Source organism: Acanthopagrus latus, chromosome 10, assembly GCF_904848185.1.
Source record: "Acanthopagrus latus isolate v.2019 chromosome 10, fAcaLat1.1, whole genome shotgun sequence".
In the NCBI taxonomy this organism is placed as follows: Eukaryota; Metazoa; Chordata; class Actinopteri; order Spariformes; family Sparidae; genus Acanthopagrus; species Acanthopagrus latus.
In genome coordinates, this window is record NC_051048.1 from 1,270,725 (window position 1) to 1,292,735 (window position 22,011).

Below are 22,011 nucleotides of genomic sequence, written 5' to 3' on the forward strand. Positions count from 1 at the left end.
ATCAAACATCACAGAATAACAGAAGAAGTAAATATGAATTAATCTCATATTTGCTTTAAAGAGGCTTCAGTGTTTGTTTCTGTTGCAGCTTTATTGATCTATCAGTTATGATCCGTTGATCACATCGTGTCCTGGACTGCAAACATGAGACAAAACCATCACACAGTGCAGAACCACCAGAACAGATTCCAGGAACAAGTCCAGTTATTTAAGGCAGAAACGCTCAGAATCTAATAAACAGCTGAAGTCTTTTTTTTACAGTACAACATCTGTAAACCACAAACATGAGATCATGTCATACATACACTGGATCCAGAGTCCAAACTGGACCAAACTCAACCCTGCACTTCTGTAGGTCCTCAGCAACAAACCGGTACCGTGTGAAGTAGAACAGATCAACGTTTGTCGAGATATGTGAATAAATTCAGACAGTTTCCAGACGACGAGGCCTCAAACACTCCACTTCAGTCTGTGAGGTCCCGGAGTTAAAGTCTCCTGAGTCCACAGAACCTTTTCTGGTCCAGTTGTTTCCAATGAGCAGAATGTGGAGGAATGCGGTCCAGTTCATTCAGCTCTGGACCGACCGGCACCGCCTGGATCCAACGCTGCTGATCCCCCCTCAGTGTTTGTGGGCACAGTCAGCAGCAACTGTGACCTCAGAACATTCGTCTGCAAAACCTCCACAGCATCAAAGTCCAACAGTCTCAGTGTGGTTAGTCTGACAGCGACTACATGAGGCCGTGTGATGAGTCTGAACCGTGGCGCCTCTACAAGCTCCTGCCACACTCCAGCTAACCTGCTAATGTGATCGTTTACAGGGTTGTTAGCACCAAAAAGCATCGATACACAACTCAGAGCTGTTGGTTCAAAGCGCTCCGATGGTTCAGGCGCGTCGCGTAACAACGACGACTGCAACTGAAGACCTGAACCGGCTGGTGGAGAGAGACAGGATGACGGCCAATAGGAGGTCCTGAACTGGAGAGAGAGAAGACAACACACACACACACACACACACACACACACACACACACACACACACACCATATGTGTCCACACTGTATAGATCAGTAGCCCAGATGTACACATGTATGAGTGCAGACTGCAGTACTGTGTGTACTGACCGCAGTATCGTGTGTATTTATATAGAAAGTGTGTACCGGGGGCTGACCGGGCTGCAGACGGACCCTCCAGCCGCCGTCAACGCTCCCCCGGCGGGCAGCAGATAAACAAAAACAACGTACCGCTCCATCCATCCGTCCGTCCTCCTCGCTGTCACTCTGCGGGCCTCGCTGCTGTCGTCGTCGGCGTGTTGATCGTCGGTGTGTCGGTGCTCGGTACCGCCGGGGCCTCCTCTCTCTGGTTCTCCGGTTCCCCGCCTCCTCGCTCTCCCTCCTCGGTGCGACCCTCCGCCAGCCCCGCCGCCATCAGCGCCAGCGGCACGTCAAGCCCGCCCGGTACCACACGACCCACTTCCGCCTGCTCGCTGAGGGTTGTTTCAAAATAAAAGCCGCTCGACCTGAACTACGACACTGATTTCCATATTAAATCTGACAACATTATATATTTATATTTTATTACATGTTTACGTTTTTATATAATGTTTGATCCAATGTCTGATTTTCATGTGTGTTGATTTTATTTATGTGATTCAATTTTATGGAAAACTGAAGTATTAAAATAATTTAAAGTTAATTTCACCTTTGGGATCTTATTTGGTTTATTCTGTGTTCTTATCACAGCAGCACTTTATACTACTTTTATACATTTAGAGGTCTTTATTTTGGTAATTTTTAAGTAAACTCAAACTTGATGAATGCGTAACTGCAATTACTCACCATTAAAGTGCTGAACCTGTAAAAACACTCCAGATTAATGAGGCATGTTTTAGTATTTCTCTTTATTTTGTGACATTTGTGAATTTGGTCCCTTATTACAACTGTTATCTTGTATTCTTCAACTCAGAGAGAAACTTCACTGCTCTGTGGTTTGTACAAACAACACAAAGACTTTATTCTCACTGCACTCAGTTGAAATATGTGTATTTATAATATACAGCATGTTTCTGGAGAATTTTATTAAAATGCAGATATCTGAATACTTTTGTTTATAATATAAAAAAAACATATGTGACTTAAAGATGAGTTGATCATTTTTCTAATTGATCGATTAGTTGTCTGGTCCATGAAGAAGAATATAGATCAGTTTGTGTTCAGTGCAGATTTAATAAATTCGTCGCAGACTTTTATTTTGTAAAGTGGAAAGCGAGCCTTTCTCAAACCGGAAGTTCCGTGCGTGCTCGTGCCTTTCAGAGCCCGCCATCACAGCGGCCGTTAACTCAACAGACTGATCAGCTGTTTTAATCACTCTGGTGACGTGTGGTGACGAAACGCTCGTGATATCAGGATGAACATATCGATCAGGTCCGGATCGATGCGAGCCCGGGCGGTGATCTGATCAGCCTGATGGTGAATCGTAGTATTGATAATGATGAAAAAACAAAAAGAACATCATGGATTCTCATGGCGGACGCACTAACGTCTGATTGGCCCGAGGTGACGGACTGCGGGCCAATCAGAGAGCGCGCTGCGGGAGGCTGCCGCTCCTAGCAACAAGAGAGTTCAGACTTGTTATTGATTGATTTACTAAGACAGGTGTGTCACCTTTAACACCTGAGACACGTGTTTATATATCTGTAACAGACGTGTTTCATCAGGAGGTTTAATGATGTTATTATTATAAAATATAATCTATCATAAAGAGAAACATGTGATCAGCTGTTTAACATCATCACATCGATCCAGATATGACTGATTAATCAGAAATGTCTTTTATTTTCTTTCTTTTTATGGTTTATTATCTTTATTAATAAAGTGCTGCAGCCTGCTGGGCGGACATTTTGTGTGTTATTCTCTATAACATGGTGTTAAAATGTCACCAGACAGACAGAATCTAACCTCAGGTAAATATACTGAAGTATATTCAGCACTTTCAGATTATTTGTATGAATATAAGAGTTGTTTTTAATCTGACTGTTCATCAAATAAATGAATTTTAAAAAGTGCTGATTCAGCTCTGAGGCAGCATGTAATCTGTAAAGTAACTAAAACAGTGTTTTCAATAAATGTAGTGGAGTAAAAAGTAGATATTTGCAGAAATCCTCCAGTAAAGTACAAATAGCTCAGAAGTGTACTGAGGTCCAGCAGTGGAAACGTTGTCAGAGGTAATAATCCTGCTGTGCTCATGTCGCCCTCTGGTGGTTGTTTACCAGAACATCAGTGATGAACTCTGATTGGCTGACAGGAATCTTCATCTGATATCTTATAATCTGTTCTTCATGTGTTTCTGTGAAGAAAACATGGTCCTGCAGCTGAAACACACTGATGAAGTGAAGATGACACAGATCCACATTAAAGACGTTGGACTCTAAAAAACACTTCAAATATGAAAGAATCTCCATTTATTCATTCATTAATTCATCTTTTTTTGGTAAAAGCTTACAGCAATAACTAGTATATGCAATATGTGTATATGTATTTCACTTTTGAATTTCCCTTAAATTCCATATAAAGTGGCATTAAAAGGTGTTAAAGTGTTAAATGTGAGGTGTTTCTATGTGTAGACACTCTGTAAAGGTAATGATACATGTTGTTACTGCAGAGACCTGCTGTCTCTACACCTGAGGTTGTATTTACACTTTACTGTCAGAGTTCAAAGGATCTAAACCACCATGTGACATCACTCTGACATCACTCTGACATCACTGATCAACAGTCATCAATAGTGAGTGTGTAGACTGTGTGTGAGAGTCAGAGTGAAGAAGAAGCTGATGAAGCGTCCTCCTGTCTTCATCCGTCCTCCATCAGCTCCTTCACCTCCATTTAGTCTCTGATCCAAAGTCTCATCAGATCAATAATCAAAGATTGACCAACAGACCGATCAAACAGATTGATCAGCCATCAGAGGAGTCGGATCAGTGGAGCTGCTTCTGTTCCTGATGTTCCCTGCAGAGGAGACAGAGGACAGTTACACTGAGACAAGCAGCCAATCAGAGACAAGCAGCCAACCAGAGACAAGCAACCAACCAACCAGAGACAAGCAGCCAACCAGAGACAAGCAGCCAACCAGAGACAAGCAGCCAACCAACCAGAGACAAGCAGCCAACCAGAGACAAGCAGCCAACCAGAGACAAGCAACCAACCAACCAGAGACAAGCAGCCAACCAGAGACAAGCAGCCAACCAACCAGAGACAAGCAGCCAACCAGAGACAAGCAGCCAACCAGAGACAAGCAGCCAACCAGAGACAAGCAGCCAACCAGAGACAAGCAGCCAACCAGAGACAAGCAGCCAACCAACCAGAGACAAGCAGCCAACCAGAGACAAGCAGCCAACCAGAGACAAGCAACCAACCAACCAGAGACAAGCAGCCAACCAGAGACAAGCAGCCAACCAGAGACAAGCAGCCAACCAGAGACAAGCAACCAACCAACCAGAGACAAGCAGCCAACCAGAGACAAGCAGCCAACCAGAGACAAGCAGCCAACCAACCAGAGACAAGCAGCCAACCAGAGACAAGCAGCCAATCAGAGACAAGCAGCCAACCAGAGACAAGCAGCCAACCAGAGACAAGCAGCCAACCAACCAGAGACAAGCAGCCAACCAGAGACAAGCAGCCAACCAGAGATAAGCAAATTATCACAGACAGACACACAGATCTCTGTTCTGTATCTTCATACTGACCTTTGACTTTGAGCTTCACTGTTTTCCCTCTCAGCTCGTCTCCGTCCTTGTTGTAGACTCCACACCAGTATTCTCCTGTGTCTGTCTCTTTGGGGTGTTTCAGGGTCAGACTGAGGTCTCCAGTCTTCAGCAGGTCTTTCTTCATCTCTGTTCGGTCTTTGTAATCCTGGTGCTGTTTGTCAGGCTGGTCAGATCTGTTCTCATACAGGTGGACTGTCCTGATTGAGCAGAGCCACATCACTGTAGCGTCCTCAGGCAGGTCAGGTGTAGTTCTGAAGGGCAGCTGGACAGACTCCGCCCCCTCCTCCACCTCCACCTGACAGACTGAGAGGAAACAAAGCACAACATCAGCTGTTCAGACAGCAGCAGCAGTTTTGAATAACTTTATTGACTGATTCCAAAGTAGCAGAGAAAGCTGAAGGACAGAACCAGGTGAGACCAGCAGGTAACAGGGGACAGAACCACAGGAAGTAAAAGCAGGTTTTCCAGGTGTTGGACATGATCAGAGTCCTGATGGTGTTGTGATGTTTTGTCCCTGTGGTCTTCACAGTAATGTCTCATCTCAGTGTTCAACTGCTGCTTGTTGCTTCTCTATGTCACTTTCACATTTCTGGACGTCAAATTTAACATTTTCTTTGATCAACTTCTTCAACAGGAAGTGAAGATTTGATGACTCAGCTGAGAACTGATCATCAATCAATAACTGATACAAACTATTAAAGCTGCATTTCTTTGTTCTCAGTGATGAAAAGATTTGTTGTTTCTTTCAGCTCGTTCCTTCAACTTTCTTCTGGATCAAATAAAAACATCACATTCAGATCAATACTGTCGACTCTGATTGGAAATCAATCAGCTGATTGATGTCAGTCAATCAGCTGATTGATGTCAGTCAATCATAAAACAACAGGGTCAATAAATGAAGATTGACAGAATCTAAATCATGTCAGTCACGTCCAAAGAACAGCTGCTCAACACAACAGAACACATGTTTATAACACCACAGTGGAAAACTTTACACATCTTTCATCATTCTGTAATAATTCAAATCTAATTTTAAACGAGCTTTCAAAGTTTTTACCAACATGAAAACAGCATCATCATCATCCACAGCGTCTCTGTTCTGTTTCCACAGTTTGTGGGTTGCAGTGTGCAGAGGTGTAGCAGCTGTACAGAAGGGCGGGGATGGATGTGGTGGTGGTGGTGTTTTTAAGAACAATTGTTTTGGGGGGGCTGGTGTGTAACGCTGTTACTGTGATGATACATGACACTGAAATATTGAATCTGTGTCTATAATAACATCCTGACATGTAAATGTGTGTAAATCTGTCTTGGTTCATTTAATTTAACTTAAAATATGAACAACTGGCTGCATAATATATAAATCAGACACAGAAATACTTTACAGCAGCTCCCATTCAAAGTCAAGAAGATGCAGAAATATAATAATAATAATAATAATAATAATAATAATAATAATAATAATAATAATAATAATAATAAACACCCGGCTGTTATTTGGTATTTTACGGTAGTTCCCGCCTCATCAGCACGAGCTGAACAATAAATCTATCGCAGCAAGAGAGGCGGGACTTCAGGCAGAACAGCCAATCATCAGCCGGTCAGTCCCAAAGCAGCAGCAGGAGAGGGAGGAGAGAGGAGGCAGCTGCAGCCAGCAGACACAGAGCGGCCAGAGAAACTCAGATACTGCAGCGAGGCGTTTGTGCAAAACTGCGGATAAACTGCAGAAACAGTGTTTTTGTTCAAACATCCACATCCTCCTCGGGTGCGACGCTCCTGGCAGTGTGATCAGTCAGCAGCTGCCCAGTGTCAGACCTTCAACTGTCAATCAACCTCTGCTGTCCATTCTTACGCTCCAGACCAAAGAACAAGTGTGATGGAACATCCATCTGGGCTACAGTCTGGAAGCTGGACCGGACCAGAACCCCCTGAGCTGAGACACCCAGCAGGAAGCTGAAAGAGACTTTTTAACTTCAGGGTCTCAGTCTGGTTCTGGTCTCTGGTGGTCTCAGCTGGGCAGGGCTGCTGCCAGGGATTTAGGACCCATGAAGAGAAATCTAACTGGTCCCTTGTTCAGGCCGGAGAAAACATGTGATGCCGTTTTATACAAAACTGCATTTTACTGATATTTCTGAGTATCATTCCCATATTAGTGAAAAGAACAACATGACAGTTTCTTGGTTACTGCTCACTGGCTCCTTGTTGTCCTGCAGCTCTGATTCATCTCCACAGCTGCAGACTCACAGCTGGTGGCTTTGGATCTGGGCTGAATAAATACATATATGAGGCTGTTCGGTTGTTGGGATTTCATCTTCTGATTTCCAGAGAATATAAAGATTTCTCTGATTGTACTGAGAGTTGTATTGAGTCACACAGTCTGCATGCAGCAGGAATGTTCTCCTCTGTTCTGTTTCACTGTGGAACTGTTTAATACATGAACATCATTCTGACATAAATATGGATTATAGGATATTATTATTTTATATGGAGCTGACAGACTGTTGCTGCTGCTACTGATGATGATGAACTTGACGTATCTGTTAGACTAAATCTTATTTTTATAGAAAAAAAAGAATTAAATGTGACTAGAATGCAGCAGTAATAGTAACACACTGAAACAAACGAGGTAACTTGATATCTTTAAATGAAATTGTCTTGTTTGAACAGGTCAGAAATGAAACTGCAGTCTAATGGCAGGTCTGTTTTCTAACATTATTTAACAGAACAACATGTTTATTTTAATTAAACTGCCTGATTGATCACCAGGATCTTACAGCTGGAATTATTCTCCACCTCAGTTCTTGGCTTTCTTTAAACCCTCTGAAAATGATGGAGGATCATCTGGCATTAACATCACTTTAACAGCTTTTAAGATGATTTTAAGCCATAAGCATCATAGAAATCTTCAAACTGAAATGAATCCACTGACACCAAACATGTCATGCTGCCTTACAGGGAAAGCAGCTAAATATCGCTCCACATTTGAACAGTTTTCACCTCCATGTGAAATGATGACTTGTAATAATAACTTTCAGTCAGTTAATGAGGGATGAGATGAGGATGAGGAACCTGCTGCTGCTCAGACTGAGAAACTAGACTCATGTCTGTCTGACTGCCTTCAGTCTTTCCAGCTGCTGACATTATTATTAGCTTGAACTGTTGTTAAACTGTGCTAGCTGTGAACTGTGCTCACCTTTCTCCTGACAGAACTGTGTGAGGAGTCGTCTTCCTCTCTTTGCTTTCTGTCCCTTTCTGCCTTCTGCTTTAGTTTAAGGCTCCCTGGTTTGGTTTTCTTGGGTGAAGACATGTTGATGAGCAGCAGCCACTCTGCTGTTCAGCTGTTTGGACTGAACCATTCTGTACTGTGAGGGGTGAGAGGAGCCTCAGACAGCCTCCACTCTTTATTCATACACAGTAAAGTCTCATCTGATTTACATTACTTAAGTCCTATTCACATGGGACTAGTATAACCTGAGGATCTCCAGTAATTTGTAATAATTGCAGAGGTCGTCTGTGATCTTAATTCTGTGTGAATCTGCCACGTCGGTAATTTGTAAAATAAAAATTCCACCGTAAATTTCCTGCCATATTTCACCAACCACAGAGGTCATGTGATAATATTAGTCCTGTGCGAATCGGCATCTCTGTGATTTAGGGTCGTTTTTTGGTTTTCTTAAAGGGATATTCCGGTGTAAGTTTGATCCATGCTCTAACACACCTTGACACCGAGTACGACCCCTGGAGAGATAAAGTTTGCGGACCGATAGCTTACGTAGTTTTAGAATCCTCAGAAACGACCACACACCAACAATACACTGCAGGAAATGGATCCAAGTATAAATCGCCATCAAAAAGCCACAAATAATGCTCAGAACAGCACCAAACAGGGTCCCATCACATATTTCAAGGCAGCAAACATTTGATATAGTTGCCGGATTTCTCAGAAAAGATAAACAAACCTCACCACCGGAGAAGAAGCCTCCATGTTGTGGGGAAGCCCTGCGAGTCGATGACCGAGTGCAGCAGAGTCCTGCAGTAATGATCATCACTGAGCTGCGGGACTCGACTGCACTCGCTCAAATCTGAGGATGCTAAAACTACGTAAGCTAGCAGTCTACAAACTTTATCTCTGGGGGGAATTAAACTTACACTGGAATCTCCCTTTGAGGTTTTTGTGTTTTCCACCTTTTTTCTGCCTTTTTTCCCGGTCGAGAAATATGGAGGCTGCGTTGGGAAACATGAGAGTTTTGACAGCATTTTGGCTGCAAATTCAGGAGGCTTATCGAAAAATCTTGAAAGATGATTAGATGGATTACATGCATGGGACATCTGGTCAGGAACATTTTTCTATCTTTCAACAGGTTCACCAGTTATTATATTAAAAATATCCATATCTAACCATTGTGCTGCTCCAACAGGGGCTCCGGTGCGATCGACCCGCGACATAATGTCAGTAAATCTGAGTTAAAACACAGACTTCACCTGTGTGAATGTGCTGCATGAAACACAGACTAAATCACTTGAAGTCCCCAGGTTATACTAGTCCCATGTGAATAGGGCTTTAGAAGTAAAAGATAAAGTAGAAACATCATTTGTGTTTCAGGCCTTCTGAGGGCTCCTCCCCCATCAGGCCTGGTCATCAGTCCCAGTTTGAGCCCTCAGCTGGTCTCAGAGTTCCTCCACTTCAGACTCCAGAGCTTCTACTGAACTCATCAGGTCTTTGTGACATTCTGAGTGTTCTGCTGACAGAGTTTCCTGATTTGGACTTTTCCAAAATCCCACCACTGTTGTACAGACCCACAGAGAAGCCAACAGGGCTGATAACACAACTGTTAACCACATTAAAATGATGTTTAAAACAATAAAGCGATCCAGCCTGGCCACAGACAGTGAGTTATGTTCAGGTGTGTCCAGGTGTTTTGTCTCTCCACACATCACACAACTCCTGAGCCTCCATGAGGTGAAGCAGACGAGTGTGAGAGGCAGCGTGAGGCTCTGCATGGTTCCTGTCTGACCTGCTGTCCTCAGTACTGTTACAGCCTCCACCCACAAATACATATTCCTCATTATTACATTTATCAATCACTTCATTTAAAACATGTAGAGACACCACTCTCTCCACTCCCACAGCCGGAGCAGCAATATTAATAAACACCATCTTTACGTCTTCACACACTGCTCTCACTTTTAACAGACGGCCTTTAATAACTTCTTCACTTTCTACAGACTGAACAGACTGACAGCTCGTTCCTTCAGCTTTCTTCTAGATCAATAAAAACACATTCAGATCAATACGGTCGAGTCTGATTGGAAATCAATCAGCTGATTGAAGTAAGTCTGACCTCTGACCTGTATCTACAGTACTGACCTGTATCTACAGTACTGACCTGTATCTACAGCACTGACCTTTGACCTTCAGCACCACTTGTTTCTCCATCAGTTTGCGTCCCTCCCTGTTGTAGACGGTGCAGGTGTAGGTGTCACTGTCCCAGTCTCTGGGGTGTTTCAGGGTCAGACTGAGGTCTCCAGGTTCCAGCAGGTTTCCCTTCATCTCTGTTCGACCTCTGTAACGACTGTCCTGTTCTTCAGGCTGGTCAGAACCGTTCTGATACACATGGAGCTTCCTGTTTAATCTGTCCCTCCACACCACTTTAGCGTCTTCGGGCAGGTGAACTGTGGTTTTGCAGGGCAGCTGGACAGACTCCGCCCCTGAATTCACCTCCACCTTGTGGACTGAGAGACAACAAACCAGAAGAAGAGAGAAACAGAGAAGATTTTGAATTTCAACAATACTTTATTGAAAATTCAACATATTATAAAACCAAAATCATAAAACAACACGGTCAATAAATGAAGATTGACAGAATCTAAATCATGTCAGTCACGTCCAAAGAACAGCTGGTCATCAACAACACAACAGAACACATGTTTATAACACCACACTGGAAAACTTTACACAGCTTTCATCATTCTGTAATAATTCAAATCTAGTTTTAAACGAGCTTTCAACACTTTTACAAACATGAAAACAGCATCATCATCATCCTCAACTGTCTCTGTTCTGTTTCTTCTGCTCAGACACACGAACATCTTTGTCCTTCACACAATGAAATTAAGAAGCTGCCATTTGTCTTTATTTCTCTGAGAGGACCTGCAGCACAGAATGAACTTCTGCTTGCAAACAAACTCCCCAAATAGTCTGAAAACATGTTCCAACATGACAAACAGAGGCAGCAGTCGACAACACTCCATGAAACAATGAGAAACAGTCTCAGGATGAGACAACATGGACAGACAGGACTCATATCAGAGTTAATGACAGAGACAAACACAACACATGACAGGTGATGTCATAAAGTGGACGATACTAAACTGTTGGTGATGAGAACTCGACCTGTTTGTTTTAATCCTCTTCCACCTACTAGACGACCTTTAACTTTCTCCCAGTTATGAAGAACAAATGAAGGATCTCCTAAAAACACTCCTCAGTATTTCAGCCTCCGTCTTCCAGATCAACCCTCCAGACACACTGAGCTTCTTCTCCACTCCACCAACACTGACAGCTTCACTTTGTGACCAACAAGCTTTAAAGTCAACAGGTTGGGGCTGTTTATTAGTGTTGCTCAGGTAACATTAGGGCCATATGGCCTAAAAACTGAAGCTCTGACTTTTTCACACCAAACTCAATTCATGATTTGAATGGATTTTTTTTCTTCTCAAGAACAAACTTCTAATTAACTTCAAAATGATTAAAACATTGCATTTATTTTATCCCACCATTGTTATAAAGACACTAATTCAGATTTCATACTTTGGTGTTTCTTTGCAGTTTTTCTCCTCCAGTCAGGTCGTGTTAAAATGCCAACAGACACTGTTGGTTTTACATGTTATAAAACAGAAGCTGTGACAAGTGAGTGATCAGAGAAGCCAGCAGGGCTGATGGTGTTTGTCTAAGAAATAATCCTCTATTTTTACAGATTTTGCGTTCTTAGTTTTTTGTAGGAACAATTTCATTTTCCCCACACTGTAATATTTTTTTCCTGTTTTTCTTTGAGAAAACCCAGGATTGGCTTTCCTTCACACAGGATCCAGACTCTGAGCCTTCCTGTGCCTCTGTTTGCTTCTCCTTCCCTGGACCTGCTGTCCATTTCCTGGCCTGAAGCTCTCCTGAACTGTTCCTAAATTTTCTTTTCAGATGAGGCCCTTTTAAAAGGTCATCCTCATCTCCCATTTCAAAATCACTCCCTCTTTTCTTCCCCTGTCTTTGCCCTCCCACACTCACCTGGCTGTACTGTTCATCCTCATCTGCCTCTTCCACCTCCACCTGCATCCTCTGTTCCTCACCTGCCTCCTCCTGTCCCTCCATCTCCACCTGTTTTCTCTGTTGCTCCTCCACTACCTCCTTCTGCACCTCCGCTTCCACCGGTCTTTCTTTCTGTCATCTGCCCCACGGCCTTCACGCTGCTGTGACCGACAGCCTGATCCACTGCCAGGCTGCAGTCCTCCACTGGCACTGACGAGGACACAGACATCTTAATGCTGTGCTTCCTCGTCACTTTACTCAGATCCATTTTCAGGGCGTTAGTACGCCGACCAGCAAAACGCTGGCCAACTGAACCAGGCCAAAAAACATATGCACACACATGCACACACTTACAAATTTACAACACACATACACCGTAAACCTAATAAAAAATGGTTAACCACATTTATAAATCGATGACCAACCAATCAATTGATTGCTCCCCTCACAGCATACTCACTCCAACTCTCAGAGAGAAAGATCCTGTATCTACAGTACTGACCTGTATCTACAGTACTGACCTCTGACCTGTATCTACAGCACTGACCTGTATCTACAGCACTGACCTGTATCTACAGTACTGACCTCTGACCTGTATCTACAGCACTGACCTGTATCTACAGCACTGACCTGTATCTACAGTACTGACCTCTGACCTGTATCTACAGTACTGACCTGTATCTACAGTACTGACCTGTATCTACAGTACTGACCTGTATCTACAGTACTGACCTCTGACCTGTATCTACAGCACTGACCTGTATCTACAGTACTGACCTGTATCTACAGCACTGACCTGTATCTACAGCACTGACCTCTGACCTGTATCTACAGTACTGACCTGTATCTACAGTACTGACCTGTATCTACAGTACTGACCTCTGACCTGTATCTACAGTACTGACCTGTATCTACAGCACTGACCTGTATCTACAGTACTGACCTGTATCTACAGTACTGACCTCTGACCTGTATCTACAGTACTGACCTGTATCTACAGTACTGACTTGTATCTGCAGTACTGACCTGTATCTACAGCACTGACCTGTATCTACAGTACTGACCTGTATCTACAGTACTGACCTCTGACCTGTATCTACAGTACTGACCTGTATCTACAGCACTGACCTGTATCTACAGTACTGACCTGTATCTACAGTACTGACCTCTGACCTGTATCTACAGTACTGACCTGTATCTACAGTACTGACCTCTGACCTGTATCTACAGCACTGACCTGTATCTACAGTACTGACCTGTATCTACAGTACTGACCTCTGACCTGTATCTACAGTACTGACCTGTATCTACAGTACTGACCTCTGACCTGTATCTACAGTACTGACCTGTATCTACAGCACTGACCTGTATCTACAGTACTGACCTGTATCTACAGTACTGACCTCTGACCTGTATCTACAGTACTGACCTGTATCTACAGCACTGACCTGTATCTACAGTACTGACCTCTGACCTGTATCTACAGTACTGACCTGTATCTACAGCACTGACCTGTATCTACAGTACTGACCTGTATCTACAGTACTGACCTCTGACCTGTATCTACAGTACTGACCTGTATCTACAGTACTGACCTGTATCTACAGCACTGACCTGTATCTACAGTACTGACCTGTATCTACAGTACTGACCTCTGACCTGTATCTACAGTACTGACCTGTATCTACAGCACTGACCTGTATCTACAGTACTGACCTGTATCTACAGTACTGACCTCTGACCTGTATCTACAGTACTGACCTGTATCTACAGTACTGACCTGTATCTACAGCACTGACCTGTATCTACAGTACTGACCTGTATCTACAGTACTGACCTTTGACCTGCAGCTCCACATGTTTCTCCATCAGGATGTGTTCCTTCCTGTTGTAGACGGTGCAGGTGTAGATGTCTGTGTCTCTGTATGTTGGGTTTATCAGGGTCAGACTGAGGTCTCCAGTCTTCAGCAGGTCTTTCTTCATCTCTGTTCGGTCTTTGTATACCTGGTCCTGTTGATCAGGTTGGTCAGAGCCGTTCTCATAGACATGGACCTTCCTGTTGATTATGTATCTGTCCCTCCATTCCACTTTAGCATCTTTAGGCAGGTGAACTGTGGTTTTGCAGGGCAGCTGAACAGACTCCGCCCCCTCCTCCACCTCCACCTGGTAGACTGAGAGACAACAAACCACAACATTAACATCAACTGTACAGACAGCAGCAGGAACTGAGATGTAGTGATGTGTTGGTCACATGATGACCCATGATGATGTTAGTAAGTTTTAAAAAAGCAGTTCATCTTTCAGCTGCTCAAAGAAAAACACTCGTTCTGGTCCTGAGTTGGGAGCACAGACATTTAGAAAAGAAAAAGGGACCTTTTCAATCTCTATCATGACCACTAAGGCCCGTCCTCTCACAATTTCCACAGAGGAAAGATGTCAAAATCCAACTTTGTAGAAAAACAAATGGCTACCCCTCCTTTAAAATTTGTTCCGTGGCTTAAGACTCATGAGACCTCAGTCCACAGAGCCCACTCAGTCTCACTGTCAGAGTGTGTTTCCTGCAGGAGAATCACGTCTAACTTCTTTTGTTCGAAGAGTTCTTTAGTTACTGCTCTTTTCTTTCTATCCCTCCCTCTGTTTGTACTTAAAGAAGCCACCCTGAGCCCATCCATGGAAGAGGACAGAGAAAGGAGCAGCAGCAGATAGTAGACCAAGAAAAACTCCCTGTGATGCATGACGATAATGTTACACCTTTTTTTATGATCTCTTCCTCAGAGCAGCTGCAGTCTTCTTCAGTGCTGTTACATGTTTTGTTAGCCGTTAGTGTTTCTTTTTATTCAGTGCTTCAAAACCAACCAGCTTCTGCAGAATTGCAGCAGATCTAAGAAATGTATTTGTACCCTGAAAGTAATCTTTTATTTTCACAGATTTCTCAAACATGTCATCCAGAAAGTCATTAATTTCCTCTAGAGAGTAAAGATCACTATTCAGCTCCTTCTCAGCCTCAGTGAGCTGCTCAGTATCAGTGTTTGCCTCCTCTTCCTCCTCCTCATCCTCACTCAATACTTAGCAGCTGGATAAGCCTTTCCTGCTTTGCTCACTGGGAGATGGCTCAGCTCTACTCCCACAACATCACTGGCTTTCTGATCAGCTTCTTGAGTCTGTTGGTATCTGCTACTCTCAGTCTGCTGCCTCAGCACACCACAGCAAACAGAGCAGCACTGGCCAGACTCATAAAACTTCCTCAGCATAGTCTGGCTTTAGAATAAAGAAACAGAAGATTTGGAAAACTCTCTGCCGACCTCACCTAGTGCAGCCTCACTTTCAGAGAGAGAGTGATTTTTAGATTTTTAGCTGATCTGAAAATACGAGTTGAGGTTCCTGAACACCACACAGAATGAGTCCATGAGTCCATATCTATCTGAATTGATTCAAGTCCTGCATCTCTTTATAATATTTAAAAATCAATCTGGCTTTGACCATCCTGCTGAATAATAAAACAGCATCAGTGTCCACACCGTCCTCTACCCTCCTGCTCCTGCTTACATACACCACCATCTTTGACTGTCCCAGAAAGAAGTTCAACAACTGACACTTATGTTTAGCAGCCTGTCTGTATCTGAAGCCCAGGATGATTGTTTATAGAGACAATACTTCTCCTGCCTTCCTGAACAGTCTGCCCAGCAGAGAGAAAAAACGGTCGAGACGAAGACACTCTGAGAAACAGTGAAACACTGTCTCTACGGCACCACAGAAGGGACATTTGTCTGAGACAGCAGGGTTCAGGATGAGATGAAGGCATTTACTGCTAAAATCCTGTGGATCAGCCTCCACTGCAGGTCAGCCACCCTCTTTGTGAGTGGAGGTTTGTAGAGATTCCTCCACTCCCTCCTCACTTGAGCCCAGATGAGATCTCCAGGGCATGTTGGCCCAATGCTGTATCTTCTGTCTGTTCAGACACTCCACCATCAGAACAGAGAGTTTTACCTTTGGCCTTCTGCAGCTTTACCTCACACCGTCTGGCTGAACTTTGACTGTATGTCCAACCTTCCTCCCCAGACAAGCTGCCAGGCCTGTTGGGTTTTGGGGATCAGGTCCAGTGAAGGTGATGACATCTCCCAGAGTTAAAATCCCTGCTCTGCTGAGAGCCTCTGTGACTGCTGCTCCCACCCAGCAGGGGGCGCTCAGGCATCCTCCATGGACCAGGGGCTCCTGCAGCAGCCAGAACAGAGAGTCATGTTGAGCTCTCTGTTTCAGCAGCAGTGTCCACACAGTGAGGAGTCCTCAATAAAAACCAGGCAGGGTGTGAAACTTCACAGTCTTAACATCCATTAAGAACACAGCATCCTGTTGTCCCAGACCACCGACAAGCTGCAGGACTAGCTGAGCCAGAAGTCTCCACACCAGGTCCTTCGATCCATACAGTAGCCTCTGAATGAACTGGAGCCTAAAAGCAGCACTCCTGCTGGCCAGGTGCACGATTCTCTGTCCTCCCCTAAAAACACTCCCAGATACTTCATCCCACCTGTCTTCCAGCACAACCCTCCCAGTAAAACCAGCTCACTCAGAGAGTGACACAGCTTCACCTTTTTCCTAATTCACTTTAGCTGAAGACAGTCTGCTAAAAAGCCCCACATTCTCCTCTAAAACACATGTCCCTCTGTGTATTTAAAACCACCACCACAGCATCAGCTAATGCCGACAGCTTTACGGATGCAGGACATCCAGGGAAAAACACTCCTGTTAGCTCTTGTCTGAGTTTGTGCAGCAGGGGTTTGATGGCCAGAGAATATAACATCCCTGACAGCAAGCACCCCTGTCACACCCCCCTCTGGACTGCAAAAGGTGCAGCCAGACCACCATTTATTTTCAGTATGCTTGTAAAATCATGGTACCTGGATGCTGTATGTAAAACATGGGATGAACCTGAGCACACTGAGCGTTCACCACAGGTACTTGTGTTCAACTCGGTCATAACCTTCTCCTGGTCTATGGAAATAAGACCCGTATCTATAGCCAGTGAGCTGGAGACTTCCAAAACATGCCAAATTAAAGTGACGTATTCACTTATCAGTCTGCTGGGCACAAAGTAAGTCTGGTCCACATGTATGACCCCAGCCATCACCTCCCTGAGCCTCAACGCCAGTGCCTTGGACAAGATCTTGTATTCCCCACACAACTGAGAGACAAGCCTCCAGTTCTTTAGTTCCTGTAAGTCATCTTTCTTTGGGAGCAGTGTAACAATGACTCTCCTGCAGCTCAAAGGTAAACATCCACCCTGAGAGCTGCCCATACCATTCTGACTTGGTACAGCAGTCCTGCTATGTTACAGAGGAGGCAACATCTGAGACAGAGGTTGGATCTTATCATACTACCAAAAAACCGTGTGTTTTTAATGTAAATGACTAAAATGTACACAAATTAAATAGAAATGACCTTAATTTAATTGAGGTGACAAACATATTTCCTCAATATGTACCGAACAGAACAGTAAAGTGCATCAAAAACATTTTGACTTCATAATGTCTTCATACAGTGGTATATTTTGTGTTTTTATGGGTTTCATTGAATAAAAACATGGTCAGCTCTCTGGCTGATCCAGAAAATGTTTGCAAACCAAAATTGTTCTGAAAATTTTAAGTGAGAAATTATACTTGTGACGTTATGTAAATAACATACTAACCAGCTAGCAGTGAAGACACCAACCCTCCCCCTGTCATCTGAGCTCCCAGCCCAGGCAGAGGCAGCTAAGAGGGCTGTGACTAACGGGGCTAGCTAGCTAACAGCAGCTACTGTTAGCAGCAGTTAACAGTCACTCTGGTATCACATGCCGATAATATGAATCGGACAGGAGGCTAACTCTGACGCATTACACCTTTAATTATGATTTCTCAGTTCTCCTTCTTTGCAAAACAACAGTTCACCTGACACGTACAATTCGTTTGGCAAATGTTCGGTTCTGTGCTGAGGGGTAAATGTCAAGTTTCTCAGTTTTTTCACCGACGAAGACGGAGCCGTGGGCAGCCGCTTCGCCATGCTTACACTGTTTTAACGGGGGAGAGGCTCAGTCTGTGGGGAGGGGGGGCGGCGACTTGTTGTGACACTCAGATATGCTTCCCTCTGTGCAGTTTTCTCTAGACATAAGGGAAATAAAGCTGTGTGGGGGCGTCCATCAGAGAAGTGTTCAGGAACCAGAGCCCCCTGTACGGTTACACCCAGCAGGTTGGCTAAAGCAACCTTTTACTTTTAAGGACTTCAACACTCCCCTGATCTCCTGTACAGCCTAGTAACATCTGTACCTCAGTCTCCAGGTCCTGAAGGCATCTGGTAATGTTCTTGGTGACATTGCGTGTATACTGGTTACAAAATTGCTGAATCAGCGTTTTCCCAATATCCCACCACTGTTGCACTGAGGAGAAAGAGGATTTCTTTTCTCTGTGTAGAATCCATAAAAATCTAAAAGCTTCTGTAAAAGCACAATCTGATAAAAGAGCAGTGTTAAAATGCCAATAAGCACTGGAGGTCTTCACATTCTGAATGTAAAAACAACACTGAACCAGAAAGTGATCAGACACACCAACTGGGATGATGCGACAACTTTTAAAAATACTAAAATGCTGTTTAAAACAGTAAAAGCGGTCCAGCCTGGCCAGAGACAGGGAGTTGTCTCTGCAGTGAGTCCAGGTGAACTGTTTGGTTCTGCTGTTGAAATCTCTCCACACATTCTTCAGTTCATGAGTCTCCATGAGACGCCTGAGCCGAGCAGAGGAAGCAGGATGAGGCTCCAGATGATTTCTGTCTGATTTATGATCCTCAGTGCAGTTAAAATCACCATCCAAGAATAAATAATCATCAGCACACTCACAAACTATCACATAGAACATTTCAAAAGTTCATCCTCTGAGTACTTAAAACCGGAGCATAAATACAAATGAAAATAACTTTTATGTTTTCATAGAGAGCATTCACCCTTAAAATGTGCCCAGACATGATGTCCATCACCTCCACTGAGCAAGGACTAAAAGCTCTGGAGAAGAGGATCCCCACCCCGGCACTGTTGTACTGTTTGTGGCTGAGGAAGACCTCCCCTGGCCACTCCCTCTTCCAGTCCACCTCATTGACTGTCACTGTGGGTTTCCTGGATAAACACCACATCCAGGCTTTTTAAACTCAATCAGTTTAACAACAGAAGCTCTCCTTTCACCACTACGTGCCCATTAATGTTAACGGACCCAATATTAATATCTGCCATGGTATGATTGAAATCTGCGGCTCTAACAGAGAGACAGAAAACAATTAAAGAGAGGATGTATTTAAACATCATCATAATTATTCTCATCATCATCATCACCAACAATAGATTTGGCTTTAGTCAACAGTTTTTTTGGCCTGTACACCTCCAGTATATCAAAAGGATCTCGTCTTCTGAACCAAGCCACAGATCTAATAAAACCAGTGAGATCAGGGAAAAATGTTGCAACCGAACAAACCTCCAACCTTTAGTTTGTGCTAGAAACTGTTTCATGTTCATTCTACAGAGTAGGATGCAATTTGCGCTGCCTGAGAGGCAGTCAGCTCTTCCTCATCATCAGAGATAGTTTGTAACATCCTCCTTCTTTTAACCTCACACTGTGTCTTTTTATCACCCCTTTTTTTCCGTTTATTCATTTTTACTGTGTGACCTGTGTCATTACATATGTCCTCCATCAACATGTTATTTAAAACACTGTCACCATCACTGCACCCTTTCTTCCTTTTCTCTTCTTCCATTTGTTTCTTCATCACTGAATTATCAATAGTTCCTATTACAGTCTGACCCTCCTTTGTTTTTTCCTGCATGTTTTATCCATCTTGCCCTGTTTTCTCTGCATCCTGCGATGCAACAGGTGAGCATGACTCACCTGGATGCTCCTCCTCAGTTTGATCTACCACCACCCCACCACCAGCCTCCTCTGCCAGCTGATCCAAGCCCAAACCATCAGCCTCCTGTCTGGCTTCGGGCTTCGGTGCCCCTCAGCCCCACACCCAAAACATTTCATGGTCTCTGAAGTTACAAAAACCACATAATTCTTTTCAGGACTCACCAGTGGAAACACCGGAGTAAAAGTGTCTCTCACAACAACTCTACATTCAACCACCTGCTCCACTTTCCTCACTTCTTCCAAGAAAATAACCATGGCCACGTTCATCCAAGAGGCTGATTTGATGCTCTCAAATCTGACCACCTCTCCCACAGCTAAGGAAACCTCCTCCATAATGTGAGGACACCTACCTTGATGCCTTGTCACTGTGACAACCGGGAGAGATCATCACCACCAACCACCATTGTGTGTGAGGTGCCAATTGGCCGGAGAAAGCCTGACCAGCAAACTCATAAAATCACCCTAAAAAAACCCCAAAATACCATCAACACTCAACAACAAAGCTACACTGACCAACACATTAAAGAAAGAAAGACAGAAACGAGATGAGAACAGATGGAAAAAACTCAATACAAACATTATCACACCGCTCAGCATGTTCCACTGTCTCCACCATTCACTCAAGAGAGAGAGAGAGATCCTGTATCTACAGCACTGACCTGTATCTACAGCACTGACCTGTATCTACAGCACTGACCTGTATCTACAGTACTGACCTGTATCTACAGCACTGACCTGTATCTGCAGTACTGACCTCTGACCTTCAGCACCACATGTTTCTCCATCAGCCTGCGTCCCTCCCTGTTGTAGACGGTGCAGATGTAGGTGTTACTGTCTCTTTCTCTGGGGAACTTCAGGGTCAGACTGAGGTCTCCAGGTTCCAGCAGTTTTCTCTTCATCTCTGTTCGACCTCTGTATTCACTGTCCTGTTCTTCAGGCTGGTCAGAACCGTTCTGATACACATGGAGCTTCCTATCGTCTCTGTCCCTCCACTCCACTTTAGCGTCTTTGGGCAGGTGAACTGTGGTTTTGCAGGGCAGCTGGACAGACTCCGCCCCTGAATCCACCTCCACCTGGTAGACTGAGAGACAACAAACCACAACATCAGCTGTACAGACAGAAGATGTTTTTTTCTGTTCAAGCCGCATGTGATTGGTCAACTACATGATGTGTGGTGGTGTCTGTGTGTCCGTACTGAACAGGAGGGGGAGGGGCTACAGAGACAGAGAGAGACAGAGAGAAAATGCTGGAAAGATGAGAAAATGAGTGATGGCAGGAAAAGCAGTAAACTGAGTGTAGAGTATTGGAGGCTCTACAAATAACCTTCACAGCACATTAGAACTGCACATCCATCATCCATCCATCAGTTGGAAGAAAAAAGAGAAGCAAGTGAATCTGCTGCTAATGAAAGAGCCAGTTTGTCTACTGCAACTGTTGCTGCTGCTGCAGGGTCTCTAGTACACCACCACAACCTCCTCTACCCACAACCCAGAGCTCTATGAGGCAGGTTGTGCAAAAGGCTTTTTACTTTAAAATGTATTGTTTGTAGCACGCTGTTCCATGTTGGTTACAATAAGCCATATAAATAAAAAACATCTGATATAATGCATGCTGTGTACATTAGTAATTCAATTTATAGATAATTTGACATTATTTTTGTAAATAAATTAATTTAAGCAACAAAAAGTCTGAGGAGACACTTGGGAGCTGAAAGAGCTGGAATTCTCATCAGTACTGTGATGGTAACATGACCTCACTGTCTCCTCCTTCTCTTATAGTCCCAGACCTCACTGTTGACAGTTTGTCTCAACAGTCAGGGAGCTACCAGAGTAAAGATGCTGCCCAGGTGCATGATGGGTAGTGTAGTAGCAGTGACATACCTGACATGAAATACTGCCTAAAATGTACTAAAAGAGCTCCAACAAGAAGTCCAAGAACCAGGAGAACCAGGAGAGCTTTGGCCCAGGATGGGAATCGTTCTGTGGGAACCAGAAACATAAAGAACATGACCTCTGACCTCTGACCTCTGAT

The 22,011-nt window shown here is 44.0% G+C and overlaps 1 protein-coding gene and 1 long non-coding RNA gene across 3 annotated transcripts in view; both read right to left on the reverse strand.

Annotated features, from left to right (window-relative positions):
* Positions 1-22,011, reverse strand: part of LOC119026689 — a 119,703-nt gene that overhangs the window by 75,091 nt on the left and 22,601 nt on the right. For both annotated transcript variants that reach the window (XM_037111166.1, XM_037111167.1), the window contains exons 4-5: positions 20,735-21,061; positions 13,897-14,229 (exon numbers count right to left, since the gene is read on the reverse strand). In XM_037111166.1, the coding sequence (XP_036967061.1) occupies positions 13,897-14,229; positions 20,735-21,061 (660 nt within the window). The remainder of the gene's footprint in view (positions 1-13,896; positions 14,230-20,734; positions 21,062-22,011) is intronic.
* LOC119026759 lies at positions 71-1,533 on the reverse strand. Its single transcript, XR_005077224.1, has 2 exons — positions 1,242-1,533; positions 71-970 (listed from the first exon to the last, which is right to left on the reverse strand). It is a non-coding gene; the product is annotated as an uncharacterized LOC119026759 (long non-coding RNA).